This window comes from Papio anubis, chromosome 11, assembly GCF_008728515.1.
Source record: "Papio anubis isolate 15944 chromosome 11, Panubis1.0, whole genome shotgun sequence".
Lineage (NCBI taxonomy): Eukaryota > Metazoa > Chordata > Mammalia > Primates > Cercopithecidae > Papio > Papio anubis.
In genome coordinates this window covers 8,547,946-8,568,624 of record NC_044986.1, presented here as the reverse complement: position 1 = coordinate 8,568,624, position 20,679 = coordinate 8,547,946, and the positions used below count along the sequence as shown (strand labels likewise).

At 40.1% G+C, this 20,679-nt stretch overlaps 1 protein-coding gene across 6 annotated transcripts in view; it reads right to left on the bottom strand.

The window, feature by feature from the left end:
- Positions 1-988: 988 nt before the first annotated feature.
- EEF1AKMT2 (EEF1A lysine methyltransferase 2) overlaps positions 989-20,679 on the bottom strand; it is a 34,979-nt gene continuing 15,288 nt past the window's right edge. For 3 of the 6 annotated variants that reach the window (XM_021943825.1, XM_021943822.1, XM_031652004.1), the window contains 3 exons: positions 16,322-16,429; positions 7,235-7,451; positions 989-1,531 (listed from right to left, as the gene is read on the bottom strand). In XM_021943825.1, the coding sequence (XP_021799517.1) occupies positions 1,437-1,531; positions 7,235-7,451; positions 16,322-16,429 (420 nt within the window). In that variant the 3' untranslated portion in view covers positions 989-1,436. The remainder of the gene's footprint in view (positions 1,532-7,234; positions 7,452-16,321; positions 16,430-20,679) is intronic. The other 3 variants (XM_021943823.1, XM_021943826.2, XM_021943824.1) reach the window with 3 other exon arrangements.

Below are 20,679 nucleotides of genomic sequence, written 5' to 3'. Positions count from 1 at the left end.
TCTACCCCTCCCCAAAAAGAAAAGGGACATAATGTTAGATTTACTCAATACAGGAGTAACATTTGCCAAATAAACAAAAAGTCTGTTAGTTATGTAACCCAACCGGCACACAAAGCTGAAAATCTTCAAAAAATTATGCAAAAATGTGTATTATAAAAAAAATTATGTATTATGCAAAAATGGTAACAATATTAAAATGTTACCATAAATACAAAATGGTATTAAGTATGAATATGCCTTATCTTTTCAAAAACATTACTAAACTGTTTCTCTTGCTAAATTAACTCCTAACTAGAATATCTTTGTGCATGTATCGCTGAAGGCTTACATAACTTACACTACTCTTTCACAGAAGAATGACAAAATTCTTAATAGAGGCAAGTCTTTGAGTACGGAGATGGGGAAAATTAATGAAGGATGATATGAGACAGAGTTGACTGGCTGCTATTCTGATACTGCACAGATGAACACTAACAAAATAACTACCCATCTTTTGTAACTAAACTTTATATGTAATCATCATAGGTCTCCAGCTGTACTGTAAATGCTATAAAGGCAGAGACTTAGCACTTGTGAGGCAGAATGTGCTAGAAGAGAATGTGTTTTAAAGTCAGACAGACCCAGATAAAAATCCTGGCTCCATCCTGTACTGCTGGACCTCATAAAAGTGACTTCACTTCTCTCAGTTTCATTTTCCTTGTAAGTAGAAACAAGAACAAGCAATACATACCTCAAGAAGATATTGAAAGGATTCAATTACTTAATAAGACAACTCAACATAGCACTAGCAAATAATATTCCTTAGTTCTCTTTCCTTCTACTACCTGTTTATCCCTTACAGTGTATAGAAGACCATAGCTGCAAAATGCAGGCTTGATAACTTTTGAGCAACTGATGTATTTCTCTGATTTTGTTTAATCACATACATAAAGGTAAGAGGCCTTTTCACAGGTATTAAGTTTAAAAATAACCACCATCCAACACAAAATAGTATTTCTTGTTATATTTCATAAATAGTCTAACAAAACACTAACAAAGTTGTTTTGCTTATTATTCTGATGCTGGAATAATTTGGTCAAATTTTCATAAATAGTTTTCAACTTTACCAAGGCGCAAAAATCAAGAATACATGCTTTCTATAAACTCATTTACTACTTTAAAGTTTTTAACTGTTTAGCAGTTACAGGAAATCTTTTTAATCAAAAACTATTTACATTTCAAATACAAAAGAAAATTAAAAATTATTGATTGATCTCTAAAACCCAACCACTTAGATGCTCATTATTATTATTTTCTTTTACCAATCCAGTATATTCTATTCAACATGTGCATCCTGTGTACTCACTAAGCATTTATTTGCACAAGGATTTTCTGTGTCAGGTTAACTTTGCTGTGTAGATTCTGTGTAGCTACCTGAATTTGTCCAAGAAAAAGTCTCACATTTTTTGGAAAACCAATGCTGCTACACTGTTTCCAGATCTGCCTCCAAAGCTGAACTTGGGTGTTGGCAGCTCTTCGAAAAGTTCAAATCCTGTCAGATAAAATTTAAATACTTTTATTAAGGATTGAGTCTCATAGTTACATTTATTTATATGCATGCATTAACACTATACCTTTCAACCCTTTGTAAAACTGTAAGTCCAAACTCTAAATTGTGCTGAATTTCACTTCATGGTTTTTCAGTTCTACTTTGTATGTACAGTATATGTATGCTCACCCAAAATCACTTGGAATTTAACAAGGAAAAGACAAGACCAAAAACAAATTGCAAAAAAACAGGCTTTCCACCCACCTCCCATTTCCTGAACTTCCTGTTTGTCACCCCCGCAAAGCTGTATCTCTGTTAGCCTCTATCACCTCGTTTGTAGGAAGCAGCTAGCATGTGTCGAATTTTTTTGTTTGTTTATTTGTTTGTTTTTTGAGACAGAGTCTCACTCCATCACCCACACTGGAGTGCAGTGGCACAAGCTCAGCTCATTGCAACCTCTGCCTCCAGAGTTCAAGCAATTCTCACCTCAGCCTCCCAAATAGCTAGAATTACAGTTACACGCCACCACACCCAGCTAATTTTTCGTATTTTAGTAGAGATGGGGTTTCTCCACGTTGGCCAGGCTAGTCTGGAACTCCTGACCTCAAGTGATCCACCCACCTCAGCCTCCCAAAGTGCTGGGATTACAGGTATGAGCCACATCACCTGGCCCTGTGTTGAGTTCTTACTATGTGCCAGGCATTATTTTGAGTGCTTTATATGTAGCAATCTAATTAATTCACACCACACACATAAAAGCACTTAATACAGAAAGGCAAAATAACTTGGAAATGTAAGTGAATTTGTAGAAGATGAAAAAGTTCTGGAGAAGGATGGTGATGACAATTGCACAAAAAATGTAAATGTACTTAATACCACAGAAGTGTACATTTAAAAATAGTTATAAAGTGGTATGTTATGTGTATTTCAGCAGAATTAAAAACAATAATTTATAACAAAGATGAAGACTCAAACTAAACTAACTAATAAAGGTCCTAGGAAGATAAAGAACTAGTAACTTTCAAAGCATCACAGTATGGTTTTAAAAAAATTAACTTTGAATCAAAAATCCTAGGTTCAAGTCTCAGCTTCACCACTTACTAAATGAGATAGGCTATCAAGTTACCTCTACCATGATCCTGATTTCTATGCAAAGAGGCTAATACCAATGCGTTCCCCCACCCCACCAAATTCACTGTGATTTTGTAAAGATCCAAATAAGATGATGTAGTGTTTCCCTAAACTATGAAATAAAATGTTTTATTATTTTGCTTTTAAAAAATAGAACAAATAAAGCTGGAAAGTCACTTACTAAAATGCCAACCAGGGCCTGGCATGGTGTAATCCCAGCACTTTGGGAGGCCGAGGTGGGCAGATCACTTGAGGCCAGGTATTCAAGACCAGCCTGGGCAACATGGCGAAACCCCCTCTCTACAAAAAATACAAAAATAAGCCATTGTGGTGGCCTGCGCCTCTGCGCCTGTAGTCCCAGCTACTTGGGAGGCTGAAGTGGGAGATGCCTGGGTGATGGAAGCTGTGGTAAACCAAGATTATGCCACTGCATTCCAGCCTGGGCAACAGAGCCAGACTCTGTCTCAAAATAAATTTTAAAATTAAAGTAAAATAAAACGACAATCAAGCTTTTCCCTTATTGATGGAACTATCAGTTTTGGAATTTTTTTTTTCTTGAGGCAGGGGTGGGGTTCCGTATTTTCTAAATTTCCATGCTTTGAGCTCAAATAACTCTTGTAAACCAAAAAAAAGTGTTTTAAATGATGTATATTGACTGGGTGGAGTGGCTCAGGCCTCTAATCCCAGCCTGAGGCTACTAATACTAATGCGCTCCCCTACCCCATCAAATTCACTGTGATTTTGTAAAGATCCAAATAAGGTAATGTAGTGTTTTCCTAAACTATGAAATAAAATGTTTTATTATTTTGCTTTTAAAAAAAATAAAACAAAGCTGGAAGGTCACTTACTAAAATGCCAACCAGGGCCTGGCATGGTGTAATCCCAGCACTTTGGGAGGTCTAGGTGGGAGAATCACTTGAGCCCAGGAGTTCGAGACCAGCCTGGACAGCATGACAAAACCCCGTCTCTACTAAAAATATAAAAATTATCCAGGCATGATGATGTGTGCCTGTAGTTCCAGCTACTCAGGAGGCTGAAGTGAAAGGATCTCTTGAGCCCAGGAAGTCAAGGTGGCAGTGAGCCAAAATCCTGCCACTGTACTCCAATCTGGGCAACACAGAGAGAGAGACCTTGTTTCAAAAATAAAAATAAAAATTATATTATGGCATCAATTGGTCTATCATACTATTTCATTATACATCCTAATTCATGTTATCTAATTTCACCAAATCATAATAACTCAATATTATAATGCTTATTAAAAGCTTATCACAAGAAAACTTTTCCGGCCGGGCGCGGTGGCTCAAGCCTGTAATCCCAGCACTTTGGGAGGCCGAGACGGGCGGATCACGAGGTCAGGAGATCGAGACCATCCTGGCTAACACGGTGAAACACCGTCTCTACTAAAAATACAAAAAACTAGCCGGGCGAGGTGTCAGGCGCCTGTAGTCCCAGCTACTCGGGAGGCTGAGGCAGGAGAATGGCATAAACCTGGGAGGCGGAGCTTGCAGTGAGCTGAGATTCGGCCACTGCACTCCAGCCTGGGCGACAGAGCGAGACTCCGTCTCAAAAAAAAAAAAAAAAGAAAGAAAACTTTTCCAAATTAGGACATTTCTTTTAATAAAATAATATGATGTATCTTAATGCTGGAAAATGCATTGTGCTAGGTACATACATAGTTATATACCCATATTTGTTTTCAAAAATTTTACAAATACTTTGGATATTTAATAATAAAAATTTTCTGTCTGTATAAATTTGCCAGGACTAACTTTTTAACTCTGTGAACTAACCCTACAGAACTGGAATTATTATATTTCAAAATAGAATACACCAAAATATTAATAGTGGTTGTACTCCACTGATGATAAATGAATTGTCTTAATTATTTTAATCTGTATGCTTATGTGTTGACGTTATTGATATTTTTCAATTATTTAGATAATAAATTTGAATTACTTTTTCTTTTAAACGATAGCTCCCCAGCCAGGCGCAGTGGCTCACGCCTGTAATCCTAGCACTTTGGGAAGCCGAGACAGGCGGATTACAAAATCAGGAGATTGAGACCATTCTGGCTAACACAGTGAAACTCCGTTTCTACTAAAAATACAAAAAAGTAGCTGGGCGTGGTGGTGGGCGCCTGTAGTCCCAGCTACTCGGGAGGCTGAGGCAGGAGAATGGCGTGAACCCGGGAGGCGGAGCTTGCAGTAAGCCGAGATCGTGCCACTGCACTCCAACCTGGGGGGCAGAGCAAGACTCTGTCTCAAAAAATAAATAAATAAATAAAATAAAGGATAGCTCCCCAAACCCGAATAGATTCAGAAAGACTCCCTTAAATTACTTCTGAAGTAAGATGGGTGGTTATTGTTTTCGTTCATTGTCATGAAGTCAAGTCCCTTGGACATCAAATTAGAACATGGGCAACTGGTTCCAGGTAACCCTCACCAAAAAAACTATAACATAAAGTATTTGTATAATCAGGGGTATCATGGAAAAAGTGCAACATCTGTTTCAACAGTTTTATGAACATTTATAGTTCAAATAAGAAAAGAACCTTAAAAGATTGGTGAAACAAGCTTTATTTTGTGCAAAGAGAATGTGGCAGCCAGTATGAGTAGTCAGGAACAAGACCTTTGGCAGTGACGCAGGGCAGTGTATTCTGTTACTGTCCCGTATCTAACTTCAAATACCATTTTCTAAGGGACTCATGCCTAAAAAATGTTTTCAATTGTATATAATTATTTATGTAACATTTCCCATGATAACACTTCACTTAAATTCTGTATTTCGTTCTAAAATTGAACATAGTTTACTCAATAGTTTTCAGACAAAGACACATTTTTAAGTACTCTAACCAGGCTAAAGTCTGTTCCTCATTATCAAAGACAGACAAATATGTTTTTGTCTGCTGGTTCTAGGAGTAAAAAAGAACACCTGTATTTAAAAACCAGGAAAGAAACTTGCCCTACACAGTGTAACTTTGAGCATTTATTAAAACTGTCAAAGTTCAGGAAGAGGAAAGGCTTATTGATACAGGGCCTCACCAGTTCTAAAGGAAACAAATTTAACATGGAAGATAATAAAATAAATGACATGTAATAAAAGACAATAAATCACATATAATTCTTGTTTTCCAGAGGCAATAGTAATGAAGCCATAAGCTCATATTTCAAGCCTCAAACACTTCAGGTTTTATATTATATAATCTGTCAAAGCCACTGAACACACACAAAAGGACATGTGTTAAGTGTTCTCTCAGCCTATTCCCTTAATACTAAAAAGAAAACAAACTCTAAAATAAGGTATATGCAGTACAGTTATAAATAATGGTACACAGTAAACTATTCTCTTGAGGTAATTCACTTCCCATTAGCTTGTGACAGTTGAGGTTCAAAATTTAACCAAATATTGAGTACCATTTTACCCAAGACTCCATCCTGAAAATTTATCCTATCCTTAAAAAAAAAAAAAAAGTGCAGGATTTGGAATAAAAAGGGGGGGGGGAAACTAATCTGAAAAGGATTCTAAGAAAAAACAAGCAAATATCCGTAGATTCTCAAGATACTTTCCCAGAAATGCCTGTGCACTACATGAAAAACTGGCAGATAAAATATTTCTTAAAAAATGCAAGGAACAGTCTGCCAGAGAACTCAAAATATTTTGTGTCTAGATTACAGATTCTCAGTTCTCATAAGATCTCCACTAAGCAGATACTGCACTAACTACACTTTGCTAACTAGGCAAAAAAGGATCCTGCCTCAGGCACCAGAATCTTCTATCAATTCCCTACATTTTAATTCTGTGCAATCTTAAAAATAATTGTTCTATATCCTCTGAAAACAAGAATTGTTCTATAATCTCTGAAGACCTAAATGACCACTAGGGCAAGACCAGCTAAAGTATCTATAATATTAAAACTCTCATCATGTTAAGACAAAAGTACTTCTTCCATCTGCATTATTATGGATTTGCCGGTAAATCAGTGCACTGAAGTCAGAAGCACAATATATGTTTTGTTTGATTCTATAAATAATAGATTATATATCTTAAATAAAAGATTGTACAATTCAAATAGAGAACTAAATTTTTTTTTGTTGTTTTTTTATTTGGGTCTCACTCTGTCACCCAGGCTGGAGTTCAGTGGCACAATCTTGGCTCCCTGCAACCTCCACCTCCTAGACTTATGCAATCCTCTCACCTCAGCCTCCTGAGTAGCTGGGACTACAGGCACGTGCCACCAATCCCAGCTAATTTTTTGTATTTTTAGCAGACACAGGGTTTCACCACATTGCCCAGGCTGAGAACTTAATTTTTACAGGCTCATAAATGTTAGTACTTAACTGCCAGGATTTCTCAGAAAATTTTTTAGAAGACCTCTGGATCTCAACCAATGTTATTTCTCTGTGCTTTGCATATACAGTCAAAAGTTATTGTCAAGGTCATTAACAGAGAAAAAAGCAGGCAATTCCCACAAATAGAAAAGTAAACCACTATTAACACAAAACAGGGAGAAAACCTGTTTAAGTACATGAAACCTGAGGTAAGCACACATTTAAATGCCATATAGTCATTTACCTTCACTGAATTCATTTAGCAACTCTTCCTTGGTCCAATTACATGACGTTATCAGAAAAAAGCCTTTTACTTTCAACACCCTGGAGAGAGATTTCACATATTGCTTCCTCTTCTCAATTGCATTGTCAGGATTAAGGCTTATGGCATCAAAAGTCCCTTTGTCAATACAAATATGAAATCCAGACAGCTGTGTGGAGAGATTCAAAAAGTCTTCTACCTATATTAAAAGTCAATGTCTATGTGAGAACAATTAAAACAAAATCCTTACAGAATGTGACAACCTGTAAAAGGTTATTAATAAAAGGACCCATTAGTTATAATGGCATTTTACATATAATAAACATATTTTCAACTTTATACCTTTTATGAGCTTCATTCCAAGATCATTAAAGCCAAGATTAATAAGAGAGACTGATATTTCCTGAACATTCCAAATCTCTACAAATTTGGAAACAAATCAAAGACAGCCATATTCCCTAATAATACCAGCACATTATGGAGCTCACAAGCCTAGTTTATGAAAAAACTGTTTCTGTCAAAAAGTAGAATATTTGACATATTCTTAAAAATGACAATTTATTTGGAACTAAAGTCACTGGAAATAAGATTTTTGGAGACAGGAGTCTTGCTATGTTGCCCGGGATAGACTTGAAAACCTGAGCTAAGCAATCCTCCCATCTCAGCCTCCTAAGTAGATGTGGCCACAGCACTCAGCTATGGGAATAAGATTTTTAGCTTATATTCCTAGTGTGTAACCTAAAATAAACACGGTAAATCAAAAGTTCTTGGGCCTTGGCTGGTCCGAGTGCAGTCGTGTTTACAACTAATAGATCACAACCAGTTACAAAGTTCTTCCTTCCTTCTCTATTACCACTGCTTCACTTGACCTGCCTTTAAAAAAAAAAAAAAAAAGAATTTCTTGGGTCTTGACTCAGCAACTCACGAAATTACTAATGGAAATAACGAATGGCATAAGGCTTAAGAAATTAAATAACTTTTAAACTGCAATTACTTAAGTTGGTAGATTTCATGCACTTTAGATGTGTAAAGTCATACATCACCATCTCATCCACTGTCAATAACTTGATGGCATAATAAGCATCGGAAATAGCAATCTGCCTCAATTTTATAAAATATTCACAATTTACCACTGAAAATTCTGAAAACTCATTTTGAAAAAAACAATTAGGCAACTAGCTCACAATTATTCATACAAATTTAATACAGTAATTATAAACCATGTTTAATCTAAAACACTTATTGACTTAAAAATGTATATATTATGTTGATGTATATTGGAAGGTGGGTCTTCTCCCTTCCTTCATGTCCAAAGTATTCATGATACCTGAAGCAAAATAATGACTATCACTCTGAAGAGCTAACTTTGAAGAGGCTTCCTCATCCTAAATGCCTATATAAAAATATTCATCTGGCCAGGCACGGTGGCTCACGCCTGTAATCCCAGCACTTTGGGAGGCCGAGGTGGGCGGATCACCAGGTCAGGAAATCGAGACCATCCTGGCTAACACGGTGAAACCCCATCTCTACTAAATACACAAAAAATTAGCTGGGCAAGGTGGCGGGCGCCTGTAGTCCCAGCTACTCGGGAGGCTGAGGCAGGAGAATGGTGTGAACCCAGGAGGTGGAGCTTGCAGTGAGCCGAGATCACACCACTGCACTCCAGCCTGGGCGACAGAGCGAGACTCCGTTTCAAAAAAAAAAAAACAGAAAAAAAATACTCATCTATTCAACAAATATTTTGTGGACATCTATTGTCAGGTACTTTTCAGCTGGATATAACAGTAAACAAAATAGAAAAGGTCCCTGTATGAAAATATACATTGGCTAAGCACAGTGGCTCATGCCTGTAATCCCAGCACTTAGGGAGGCCAAGGCAGACGGATCATGAGGTCAGGAGATCGAGACCATCCTAACATGGTGAAACCCCGTCTCTACTAAAAATATAAAAAATTAGCCGGGCGTGGTGGCATTTGCCTGTAGTCCCAGCTACTCGGGAGGCTGAGGCAGGAGAATCGCTTGAACTGGGAAGCAGAGGTTGCAGTGAGCAGAGATCACACCACTGCACTCCTGCCTAGGTGACAGAGTGAGACTCTGCCTCAAAAAAAAAAAAGAAAAGAAGAAAATATACCTTATATTCTACAAAGAGAAAGATAAAAGATAAATAAGCTAAATAAATAACTTCAGATAAAGTGCCATGAAGAAAATAAAAACCGGCCGGGCGCGGTGGCTCAAGCCTGTAATCCCAGCACTTTGGGAGGCCGAGACGGGCGGATCACGAGGTCAGGAGATCGAGACCATCCTGGCTAACACGGTGAAACCCCATCTCTACTAAAAAATACGAAAAACTAGCCGGGCGAGGTGGCGGGCGCCTGTAGTCCCAGCTACTCCGGAGACTGAGGCAGGAGAATGGCGTAAACCCGGGAGGCGGAGCTTGCAGTGAGCCGAGATCGCGCCACTGCACTCCAGCCTGGGCAACAGAGCAAGACTCCGTCTCAAAAAAAAAAAAAAGAAAAAAAGAAAAACCAGAGAAATAAGACACTAATTGACTTGGAAGAGAAATAGTTTGGAAAATAGAGTAGAATGTTTTCTCGGCCAGGTGCAGTGGCTCACGCCTGTAATCCCAACACTTTGGGAGGCCAAGATGGGCAGATCACCTAAGGTCAGGAGTTCGAGACCAGCCTGACCAACATGGAGAAACCCCGCCTCTACTAAAAGTACAAAAATTAGCCGGGCATGGTGGTGCATGCCTGTAATCCAGCTACTCAGGAGGCTAAGGCAGGAGAATCGTTTGAACCCAGGAGACGGAGGTTGCAGTGAGCCAAGATCGCACCATTGCACTCCGGCCTGGGCAACAAGAGCGAAACTCCATCTCAAAATATAAAAATAAAGAAAGTTTTCTCTAAAGTGTTATTTGAGCAAAGATCTGAATTATGAGAATGAACCAAACATGCTAAGATCTGAGGCAAGAATACTAGGCAGAGGGCAGCAAGTATACAGATTCAAAACAAACTTGACATGTTTCAGGAACAGAGGAAAAGCCAGTGTGACAGGAGTGTTGATGATAAAAGAGGAAGAAGGTAAGAAATGAAGGAGTTTGTAAGGCTGGATGAGGTTCAGAATCCATTTACAATGCAATGGGGAAGTCAATTCAGGATTGTGGGCAAGGAAGTGACATGAACAGATTTACATTTTTAAAAATCTGGCCAGGGCTGGACACAGTGGCTCATGCCCGTAATCCCAGCACTCTGGGAGGCCAAGGTGGGAGGATCACTTGAGGTCAGGATTTTGAGACCAGCCTGGCTAACAAGGTGAAACCCGGTCTCTACTAAAAATACAAAAATTAGGCTGCGCACAGTGGCTCACTCTTGTAATCCCAACACTTTGGGAGGCTGAGGCAGGCAGATCACCCGAGGTCAGGAGTTCAAGGCCAGCCTGACCAACATGCTGAAACCCCATCTCTACTAAAAAAATATAAAGAAAATTAGCTGGGTGTGGTGGCTCACGCCTGTAGTCCCAGCTACTTGGGAGGCTGAGGAATGAGAATAGATTGAACTCAGGAGGCCGAGGTTGCAGTGAGCCAGGATGGTGCCACTGCATTCCAGCCTGAGCAATAGAAAAAGACTCCGTCTCAAAAAATAACAAATAAAAAATCACTCTGGCTGCCCTGTGGTAAAAGAACATCAGAGCAGCATGAATGGAAATGGAGAGGCAAAAATCAAAGGCTACTGTAGTAGTTTAAACAAGAAGTAATAGTGGTTCGGACTTCACAGGGAGCAATTGAGATAACAAGGAATGATCACATTCTTGATATATTTTGAAGATAAAACTGGCCAGAAGCAGTGGCTCATACCTGTAATCCTAGCACTTTGGAAAGCAGAGGCAGGCAGATTGCTTGAGGCCAGGAATTCAAGACTAGCCTGGGCAACATGGCAAAACCCCATTTCTACAAAAAAATTAGGTGTGGTAAAGCAGGCCTGTAGTCCCAGCTACTCTGGAAGCTATGGTGGAACAATCACTTGAGCCCAGGAGATTGAGGCTGCAATGAGCTGTGATAACACCACTGCACTCCAGCCTGGGCTACAGGGCAAGACACTGTCTCTACAAAAAAAAAAAAAAATATATATATATATATATACACACACATATGACTAACAGAATTGGATATAGGACTTTAAGGAAAAAGAAGAACCAAGGATGACTCCTTGGGTTTTGGGTAAATGCAACAGGGTGAATGAGAGTGCTATTAATAGAGATGGGAAAGACTGGAGAAATCAGGTCTGAGGAGGAAATCATGAGTTTCATTTTGGACTAATTAAGTTGACAGACTATTAGCTTTCCAAATGGAAATTTTGAATAGGCAGATTTTACAGGCATCCCTCAGAGATACTGCAAGTTCTGTTCTAGACCCACACAACAAAGCAAACAACACAATGAAGCAAGTCACACAAAATTTTTGGTTTCCCAGTGCATATAAAAGTTATGTTTACACTGTATTATAGTCTATTAAGTGTGCAATAGCATTATGTCTTTTTTAAAAATGCGTGCCTTAAAAAATACTTTATTGTAGGCCAGGAGTGGTGGCTCATGCCTGTAATCCCAACACTTTGGGAGGCCAAGGTGGATGGATCACCTGAGGTCAAGAGTTCGACACCAGCCTGGCCAGCATGATGAAATCCCGTCTCTACTAAAAAAATACAAAAATGGCCAGGCGTGGTAGCTCACACCTATAATCCCAGCACTTTGAGAGGCCAAGGCGGGTGGATCACAAGGTCAGGAGTTTGAAACCAGCCTGGCCAATATGGTGAAACTTCATCTCTACCAAAAATACACAAATTAGCCAGGTGTGGTGGCAGGTGCCTATAATCCCAGCTACTCAGGAGGCTGAGGCAGGAGAATCACTTGAACCCAGGAGGCAGAGGTTGCAGTGAGCCAAGATCCCACCACTGCACTCCAGCATGGGCGACAGAGCGAGACTCCATCCCCCAAAAAAATACTTTATTGTTAAAAAACACTAACAAGCCATCATCGAAACCATGAGTAAGTCATAATCTTTTCTCTGGCTGGAGGGCCTTGCCTCGATGAGGATGCCTGCTGACTGATCAAGGTGGTGGTTGCTGAAGGCTGGGATGGCTGTGACAATTTCTTAAAATAAGACAGTAATGAAGTTTGCTATATCGACTGACTCTTTTATGAAAGATTTCTCTGGGGCACATGATATTGTTTGATAGCACTTTACACACAGTAGAACTTCCTTTGATACTGGAGTCAATGCTCTCAAACCTTGCTACTGCTTTATTAACTAAGTTTATGGAATATTCAAAATCCTTTTTCAACAATGTTCACAGTAGATTCCATCTCAAGAAATCACTTTCTTTGCTCATCCACCATAAGAAGCAACTCCTTATCTGATCAAGTTTTATCATGAGACTGCAGCAACTCAGTTACACCTTCAGGCTCCACTTCTAATTCTAGTTTGCTACTATCACTACATTTGCAGTTAACTCCTCCACTGAAATCTTGAACCTCTCTCCAAGTCATTCATTAGGGTTGGAATCAGCTTCTTCCAAACTCCTGTTAATGTTGATATTCTGACCTCCCATGAATTATAAAATTACAAAATAAATGTTCTTAATGACATGTAGAATGGTGAATCATTTCCAGAAGGCTTTCTCTTTTTTTTTTTTTGAGACGGAGTCTCACTGTGTCGCCCAGGCTGGAGTGCAGTGGCTCGATCTCAGCTCACTGCAAGCTCTGCCTCCTGGGTTCACGCCATTCTACTGCCTCAGCCTCCCAAGTGGCTGAGACTACAGGCGCCTGCCAGCACACCCGGCTAATTTTTTGTATTTTTAGTACAGTCGAGGTTTCACCGGGTTAGCCAGGATGGTCTTGCTCTCCTGACCTCGAGATCCACCCGCCTCGGCCTCCCAAAATGCTGGGATTACAGGCGTGAGCAACCACACCAGCCCATCAGGGGTGTTTTTGTTTATGTTTTCATTTTGCTTAATTCTTTAAAACCTTAAAACAGGACAGGCACAGTGGCTCACACCTGTAATCCCAGCACTTTGGGAGGCTGAGGCAGGCAGATCACGAGGTCAGGAGATCGAGACCATCCCGGCTAACTCGGTGAAACCCCATCTCTACTAAAAATACAAAAAATTAGCCAGGCGTGGTGGCAGGTGCCTGTAGTCCCAGCTACTTGGGAGGCTGAGGCAAGAGAATGGCATGAACCTGGGAGGCAGAGCTTGCAATGAGCTGATATTGCGCCCCTACACTCCAGCCTGGGTGATAGGGCGAGACTCCATCTCAAAAAAAAAAAAAAACAAGATTAATCGTCATATATATCTCCATCAGAGTTCTTGGGTGAATTCATGCATTGTCAATGAACGGTAATACTTTGAGTCTTTTTCTTTTGGGACAGTAGGTCTCAAAAATGGGCTTAAAATATTCAGTAAACCATACTGTAAACAGATGTGCCGTTATACAGGCTTTGTTGTTCCATTTATACAGCTCATGCAAAGAATATTTAGCATAATTCTTATGGGCCCTAGGATTTTCAGAATGGGAAATGGGCTTTGGCTTCAACTTAAAGTCATCAGCTGCATTAGCCCCTTCTAACAATAATGTCGGCCTCTCCTTTGAAGCTTTAAAGACAGGCACTGACTTCTCCTCTCTAGCTATGGAATTCCTACATGGCATCTTCTTCCAATATTAGGCTATTTCATCTCCATTGAAAATCTGTGTGCTGTTTAGCCAGCTTCATTGGTTATTTGCTAGCTAACTTGCTACACCTTCTACATCAGTACTTAGTGCTTTATCTTGCACTTTTATGTCATAGAGATGGCTTTTCTCTTTTTTTTTTTTTTTTTTTTTGAGATGGAAACCCGCTCTGTTGCCCCGGCTGGAGTGCAGTGGCACGATCTTGGCTCACTGCAACCTCCGCTTCCCAGGTTCAAGCAATTCTCCTACCTCAGCCTCCCAAGTAGCTGGGATTACAGGCACCCACCACCATGCCCGGTTAACTTTCTGTATTTTTAGTAGAGACAATGTTTCAGTATGTCAGCCAGGCTGGTCTTAAACTCCTGGCTTCAGGTGATCCTCTCGCCTCGGCTTCCCAAAGTGCTGGGATTACAGGCATGAGCCACCATGCCCAGTCAAGATGGCTTCTTTTCTTAAATCTCATGAACTAACTACTGCTAGCTTCAAACTTTTCTTCTGCAGCTTCTTCACCTCTCTCAGCCTTCACAGAATTGAAAAGAGTCAAGGCCTTGCTCTGGATTAGGCGTTGGCTTGAGAGAATGCTGTGGCTGGTTTGATGTTCTATCTGGACCACTAAAACTTTCTCCGTATCAGCAATAAGGCTGTTTGACTTTCTCATCATTCATGTGTTCACTGGAATACCACTTTTAACTTCCTTAAAGAAATTTTATTTTGCATTCACAACTTGACTAAATTTTGTCACAAGAGGCCTAGCTTTTGGCCTATCTCAGCTTTCAACACGTCTTCCTCACTAAGCTTAATCATTTCTAGCTTTTGATTTAAAGTGAGAGATGTGTGACTCTACCTTTCAATTAAACACTTACAGGCCACGGTGTTGAGGTGGGGGTTGTTTATTTTTTGTATTTGTTTTTTTCTTTTTCTTTTTTGAGATGCAGTCTCCCTCTGTCACCCAGGGTAGAATGCAGTGGCACAATGTTAACTCACTGCAACCTCCACCTCCCAGTTCAGGCGATCCTTCTGCCTCTGTTTTATTTTTAAAAACAGAGTCTCCCTCTGCTGTCCAGGCTGGAGTGCAGGTGGGACTACAGGCACCCACCACCACGCCTGGCTATTTTTTGTATTTTTGGTGGAGACACAGTTTCACCATGTTGGCCGGGCTAGTCCCAAACTCCTGACCTCAAAGTGATCCGCCCACCTCAGCCTCCTAAAGTGTTGGGATTACAGTCGTTAGCCACCGCCGCCCATTCCACTATAGGGTTTTTAATTGGCCTAATTTCAATATTGCTGTGTTCCAAGAAAGAAGGAGGCTTGAGGGGAAGGGAGGGAAGGAGAGACAGCGGGAGACCAGCCAGTAGGTAGAGCAATCAGAACATACAACATTCATCAATTAAGTTCACCATCTTACATGGGCACAGTTCACAACACGCCAAAACAATTACAATAGTAATATCAAAGATCATTGATCATGAATCACCATAACAGACAAAATAATAATGAAAAGCTCTGAAATATTACAACAATTACCAAAATGTGACACAGAGATACAAAGTGAGAACATGCTGTTGGAAAAACGATGTCAACAGATGGGCTCAATGGGCTTGCCACAAACCTTTGATTTGTCAAAAAACATACCATTTGGGAAGCCAAAAACATGGGGCATGCCTGTCTATAACTCTAGAGCTCAGAAGAGAGGCCTGGACTAGAAATATAAATTTAGGAATCATCATCTCACAGATTATAGGACACAAAAATAAAGTAAATGATGTTTGGTGACGTTACTACTTGACGCATTTAAAACCTTTTGATCAGCCAGGCGTGGAGGCTCACGCCTATAAATCCCAGCACTTTGGGAGGCCGAGGCAGGCGGATTACGAGGTCAGGAGATTGAGACCATCCTGGCTAACACGGTGAAACCCTGTCTCTACTAAAAATATAGCCGGGCGTGGTGGCAGGCGCTTATAATCCCAGCTACTCAGGAGGCTGAGGCAGGAGAATGGCGTGAACCCAGGAGGTGGAGCTTGCAGTGAGCCGAGATGGCCCCACTGCACTCTAGCCTAGGCGACAAAGCGAGACTCAGTCTCAAAAAAAACCCTTTTGATCTGGTTAATCCATAGTTAAGTATTATGTGTATTTGCAAATATCAGGAGCAGTAGTTTATGAACAAACATACAAAAGAAAAAATAATTTCCCCAAACCAACTAAATTTTTAATATAGCTATTTAAAAATGTTTCAATTTGTATTATTTATGATTGATCCCTAATTTACGTGAGTTTAAAACTTGTCAATTAATATGTTCTAGAAACATTTAACCTCTATTATAAATAGGATAGTAATATAAATAATATTACCTTTAACTTAATGTTAGATAAACCTTCTTTTTCTATAACACTTCCAGAAAGCTGAATTGCAGAAGGAGAGTAATCAATTCCAGTAATATCAGAGAAACCAAATTTTGCCTAGACAGAGAGAAATAATTTTATACTTTAGTATAAAATTTTAATATAATGTTTTATGAATTATAATATTCCTTTAGGACTGGGGTTGTCTTATTTTTGTTGTAGAGAAAATGACATATAATCCAATAATTCATAATGCTTAAATTTTATTGTAGACTCTAAATAAAAACTGTAAGTTCATATACTATGACAACGCCTTTGTTTTCATAATATTTTATCTTTTTCAAAAGGAAATTCATGTTCTCAAAAATAATGAAAATATATGTATAAGCCCTCAGTCAAAAAAAGGTAACATTAACTTTTGATACTGATAATTTCCAATTCACACATAAATTTGTCATAAATTTTACTTAACCCAATTAAATTATATGAATAAAATCAATGCAAATGTAATAAGCTATCAATTTTTAAATTTTCCCTTCAGTGTAATTATACAGTGATTTTTAACCACCCTACATTTGTGTATTACTTTTTCATCTTTAAAAGTATTTCATACATCCCACTAGATCTTTACAAAAAACCTGCGAGGTGGCCAGGCGCAGTGGCTCACGCCTGTAATCCCAGCACTTTGGGAGGCCGAGGCAGGCAGATCACGAGGTAAGGAGATGGAGACCATCCTGACTTAACAGGGTTGGGCATGGTGGTGGGCGCCTGTAGTCCCAGCTACTCGGGAGGCTGAGGCAGGAGAATGGTGTGTGAACCCGGGAGGCGGAGCTTGAAGTGAGCCGAGATCGTGCCACTGCACTCCAGCTGGGCAACGAGCGAGACTCGGTCTCCAAAAAAAAAACAAAAAACTATGTGGTAGGGTGGGCAGGTATCAGTATCCCCAAGAAGTTTCTTTAACTCATTGGACTTGAGAGTTTTGGTGTTTACTAGCCATTAATCCATCTAGGCTGTGTAGTGTCTGTGGCAAAAGCATGGAAGCTTCTGGTTTTTACACACCCCCTAACAATGATGAACATTTTTAGACCAATGAGACTAAAAATAATTTCAAAAGAAACATGAAAAACTTTCTGTCAGTTGTTTATTCTTCTAGTACAACTTATAAAAATCACAAATAGATGTTTTAGGTTTCTAGAGATATCACTCAGGGCCTCAAACTATCTCCAGCGTCTTTCACATTCAATTTCTGGCACCCAAAAATGAGCAGACATTCAAGGAAACAACCAAACCCAAGGGGAGAAATTGACTTTAGAAACAGACCCGACAGGAGACCCAAATAAATGAATTATCAGAAAAAGATTTTAAAGTAAGTTACAAAGTACAGTGTAGCCTGAAATTCCCTTCCTCCTCTTCACCATTTACTAAATGATTACTTCATTTAAAACTTAACTTACTGGCTGGGCGCAGTGGCTCACGCCTGTAATCCCAGTACTTTGGGAGGCTGAAGCAGGTGGATCACCTGAGGTCAGGAGTTCAAGACCAGCCTGACCAACATGAAGAAACCCCATCTCTACTAAATATATAAAAATTAGCCAGATGTGGTGGCACACGCCTGTATTCCCAGCTACTTGGGAGGCTGAGACAGGAGAATCGCTTGAACCTGGGAGGTGGAGGTTGCGGTGAGCCAAGATTGCGCCATTGCACTCCAGCCTGGGTGATAAGAGCGAAACTCAAAAAAAAAAAAAAACTTAACCCACTGCCACATCAAATCCATGAAGACCTACCAAGTCTTTTTAACCCTAAGTAACTGATTCCTAATCTAAACTCAAGAAACAAGTATACCAATTATTTTCTACAGGTAGATTGCTCCCTTTATTTTTGTTTTTAATCTAAAGGTCTAATATTCTCTTTTTTGATGCCAACCTTCTACCCTTTTAGCTGTATCCCTCCTTATTCCTTCAGATCTTATTTTCTCTCTATTTCCTTTAACTCCTTCTCTGGGAGACCTAGAATCCAGGATGAGTCTATTAACTGATTCTTACTGGTTCTTTCTTTTTTTTTTTTTTTTTTTTTGAGACAGAGTCTTGCTCTGTCGCCCAGGCTGGAGTGCGGTAGCATGATCTCGGCTCACTGAAAGCTCTGCCTCCCGGGTTCACACCATTCTCCCTCCTCAGCCTCCCCCTTAGCTGGGACTACAGGCACCCACCACCACGCCCAGCTAATTTTGTTTTTGTATTTTCAGTAGAGACGGGGTTTCACCATGTTAGCCAGGATGGTCTTGACCCCCTGACCTTGTAATCCGCCCACCTCGGCCTACCGGTTCCTTCTTCTCCCATGCCTGTTTAATCTTCTAGTACAACTTATAAAAATCACAAATAGATGTTTTAGGTTTCTAGAGATATCACTCAGGGCCTCAAACTATCTCCAATGTCTTTCACATTCAATTTCCGGCACCCAAAAATGAGCAGACATTCAAGGAAACAACCAAACCCAAGGGGAGAAATTGACTTTAGAAACAGACCCGACAGGAGACCCAAATAAATGAATTATCAGAAAAAAATTTTAAAACAACTGACAGAAATGACAATGACAAGTGAGAGAATTCTAGCAGAGAACTGAAAACTACAACAGAGAAACAAACAAGGCCAGACGCGGTGGCTCACGACTGTAATCCTAGCACTTTGGGAGGCTGAGGCAGGCGTAGCACCTGAGGTCAGGAGTTCAAGACCAGCCTGGCCAACATGGTGAAACCCCATCTCTACTAAAAACACAAGAATTAGCCAGGCGTGGTAGCAGCTGCCTGTAATCCCAGCTACTCGGGAGGCTGAGGCAGGAGAATCACTTGAACCCAGGAGGCGGAGTTTGCAGTGAGCCAAGATCATGCCACTGCACTCCAGCCTGGGCAACAGAGCAAGACTTTTGTCTCAAAAATAATAATAATAATAAAAAATAAAAAATAAAAAATAAAACAAAGAAACACTAAATAACATAATTGAAAAACACAATAATTAGGAAATTCACGGGTGGGCTTGATAGCAGATGAGACATAGCAAAAAATTTTTTAAAAATTAGCAAAGAACAGTCAGAGAAAATATCCCTGTCATACACAGAATGACGCAAGAATGGAAAATTAAAAACAGGAAAGAATATCAAAGACACAATATGGGCTGAGCGTGGTGGCTCACGCTTGTAATCCTATCACTTTGGGAGGCCAAGGCAGGTGGATCACCTGAGGTCAGGAGTTCGAGACCAGCCTGGCCAACATGGTGAAACCCCGTCTTCCTAAAAATACAAAAATTAGCCAGGCATGGTGGTGGGCACCTGTAATTCCAGCTACTCACGAGGATGAGGCAGGAGAATCGCTTGAACTCAGGAGGTGGAGGTTATAGTGAGTCAAGATCATGCCATTGCACTCTAACCTGGGCAACAACAGTGAAACTCTGACTCAAAAAAAAAAAAAAGACAGAATATAGCACAGAATATAAGATGTAACATGTACACACACACAGTTATGTGTCATCATGGAGTGTACTTACACAAACGTAAATGGTGGAGCCTACTGCACACTTAGGCTACATGGTATGGCTTATTACTCCTAGGCTACACACCTGTATAGTATTTTCCTGTACCGAATACTGGAGGCAACTGCAGCATAATGGTATTTGTGTATCTAAAGATTTTTTTTTTTTTCTGAGACAGGGTCTCAGTCTTGTTAACTCAGGCTGGAGTGCAGCAGGATAATCATGGCTTACTGCAGCCTTGCCCCCTGGCTCAATCAATCCTCCCACCTCAGCCTCTCAAGTAGTTGGATAGGCTCATGCCACCACCACGCCTGGTTAATTTTTGGTTTCTTGTTTTTGTTTTTGTTTTTTTTGTAGAGACAGGGTTTCACCATGTTGCCCAAGATGGTCTTGAACTTCTGGGCTCAAGTTATCCACCTGCCTTGGACTCCCAAAGTGCTGGGATTACAGGTGTGAGCCACTGTGCCCAGCCCTAAAGATATCTATACATAGAAAAGGTAAAAACACGATATTATAACCTTATGGGACCACCATTGTATATCTGGTACACTGTCAACTGAAACATTGTTATGTGGTGTATGACTATACATACATATACACACACACAACCCTCTATATCCACTGGGGTTCAAGACCAGCCTGGCCAACATGGTAAAACCCCATCTCTACTAAAAACACAAAATTAGCTGGGCGTGGTGGCGGGTGCCTGTAATCTCAGCTACTCGGGAAGCTGAGGCAGGAACCCGGGAGGTGGAGGTTATAGTGAGCTCCTACAATTTTAATACACAGTCCATACACAAACACATACACACACAAATATATATATATATACAATCCATATGCGGA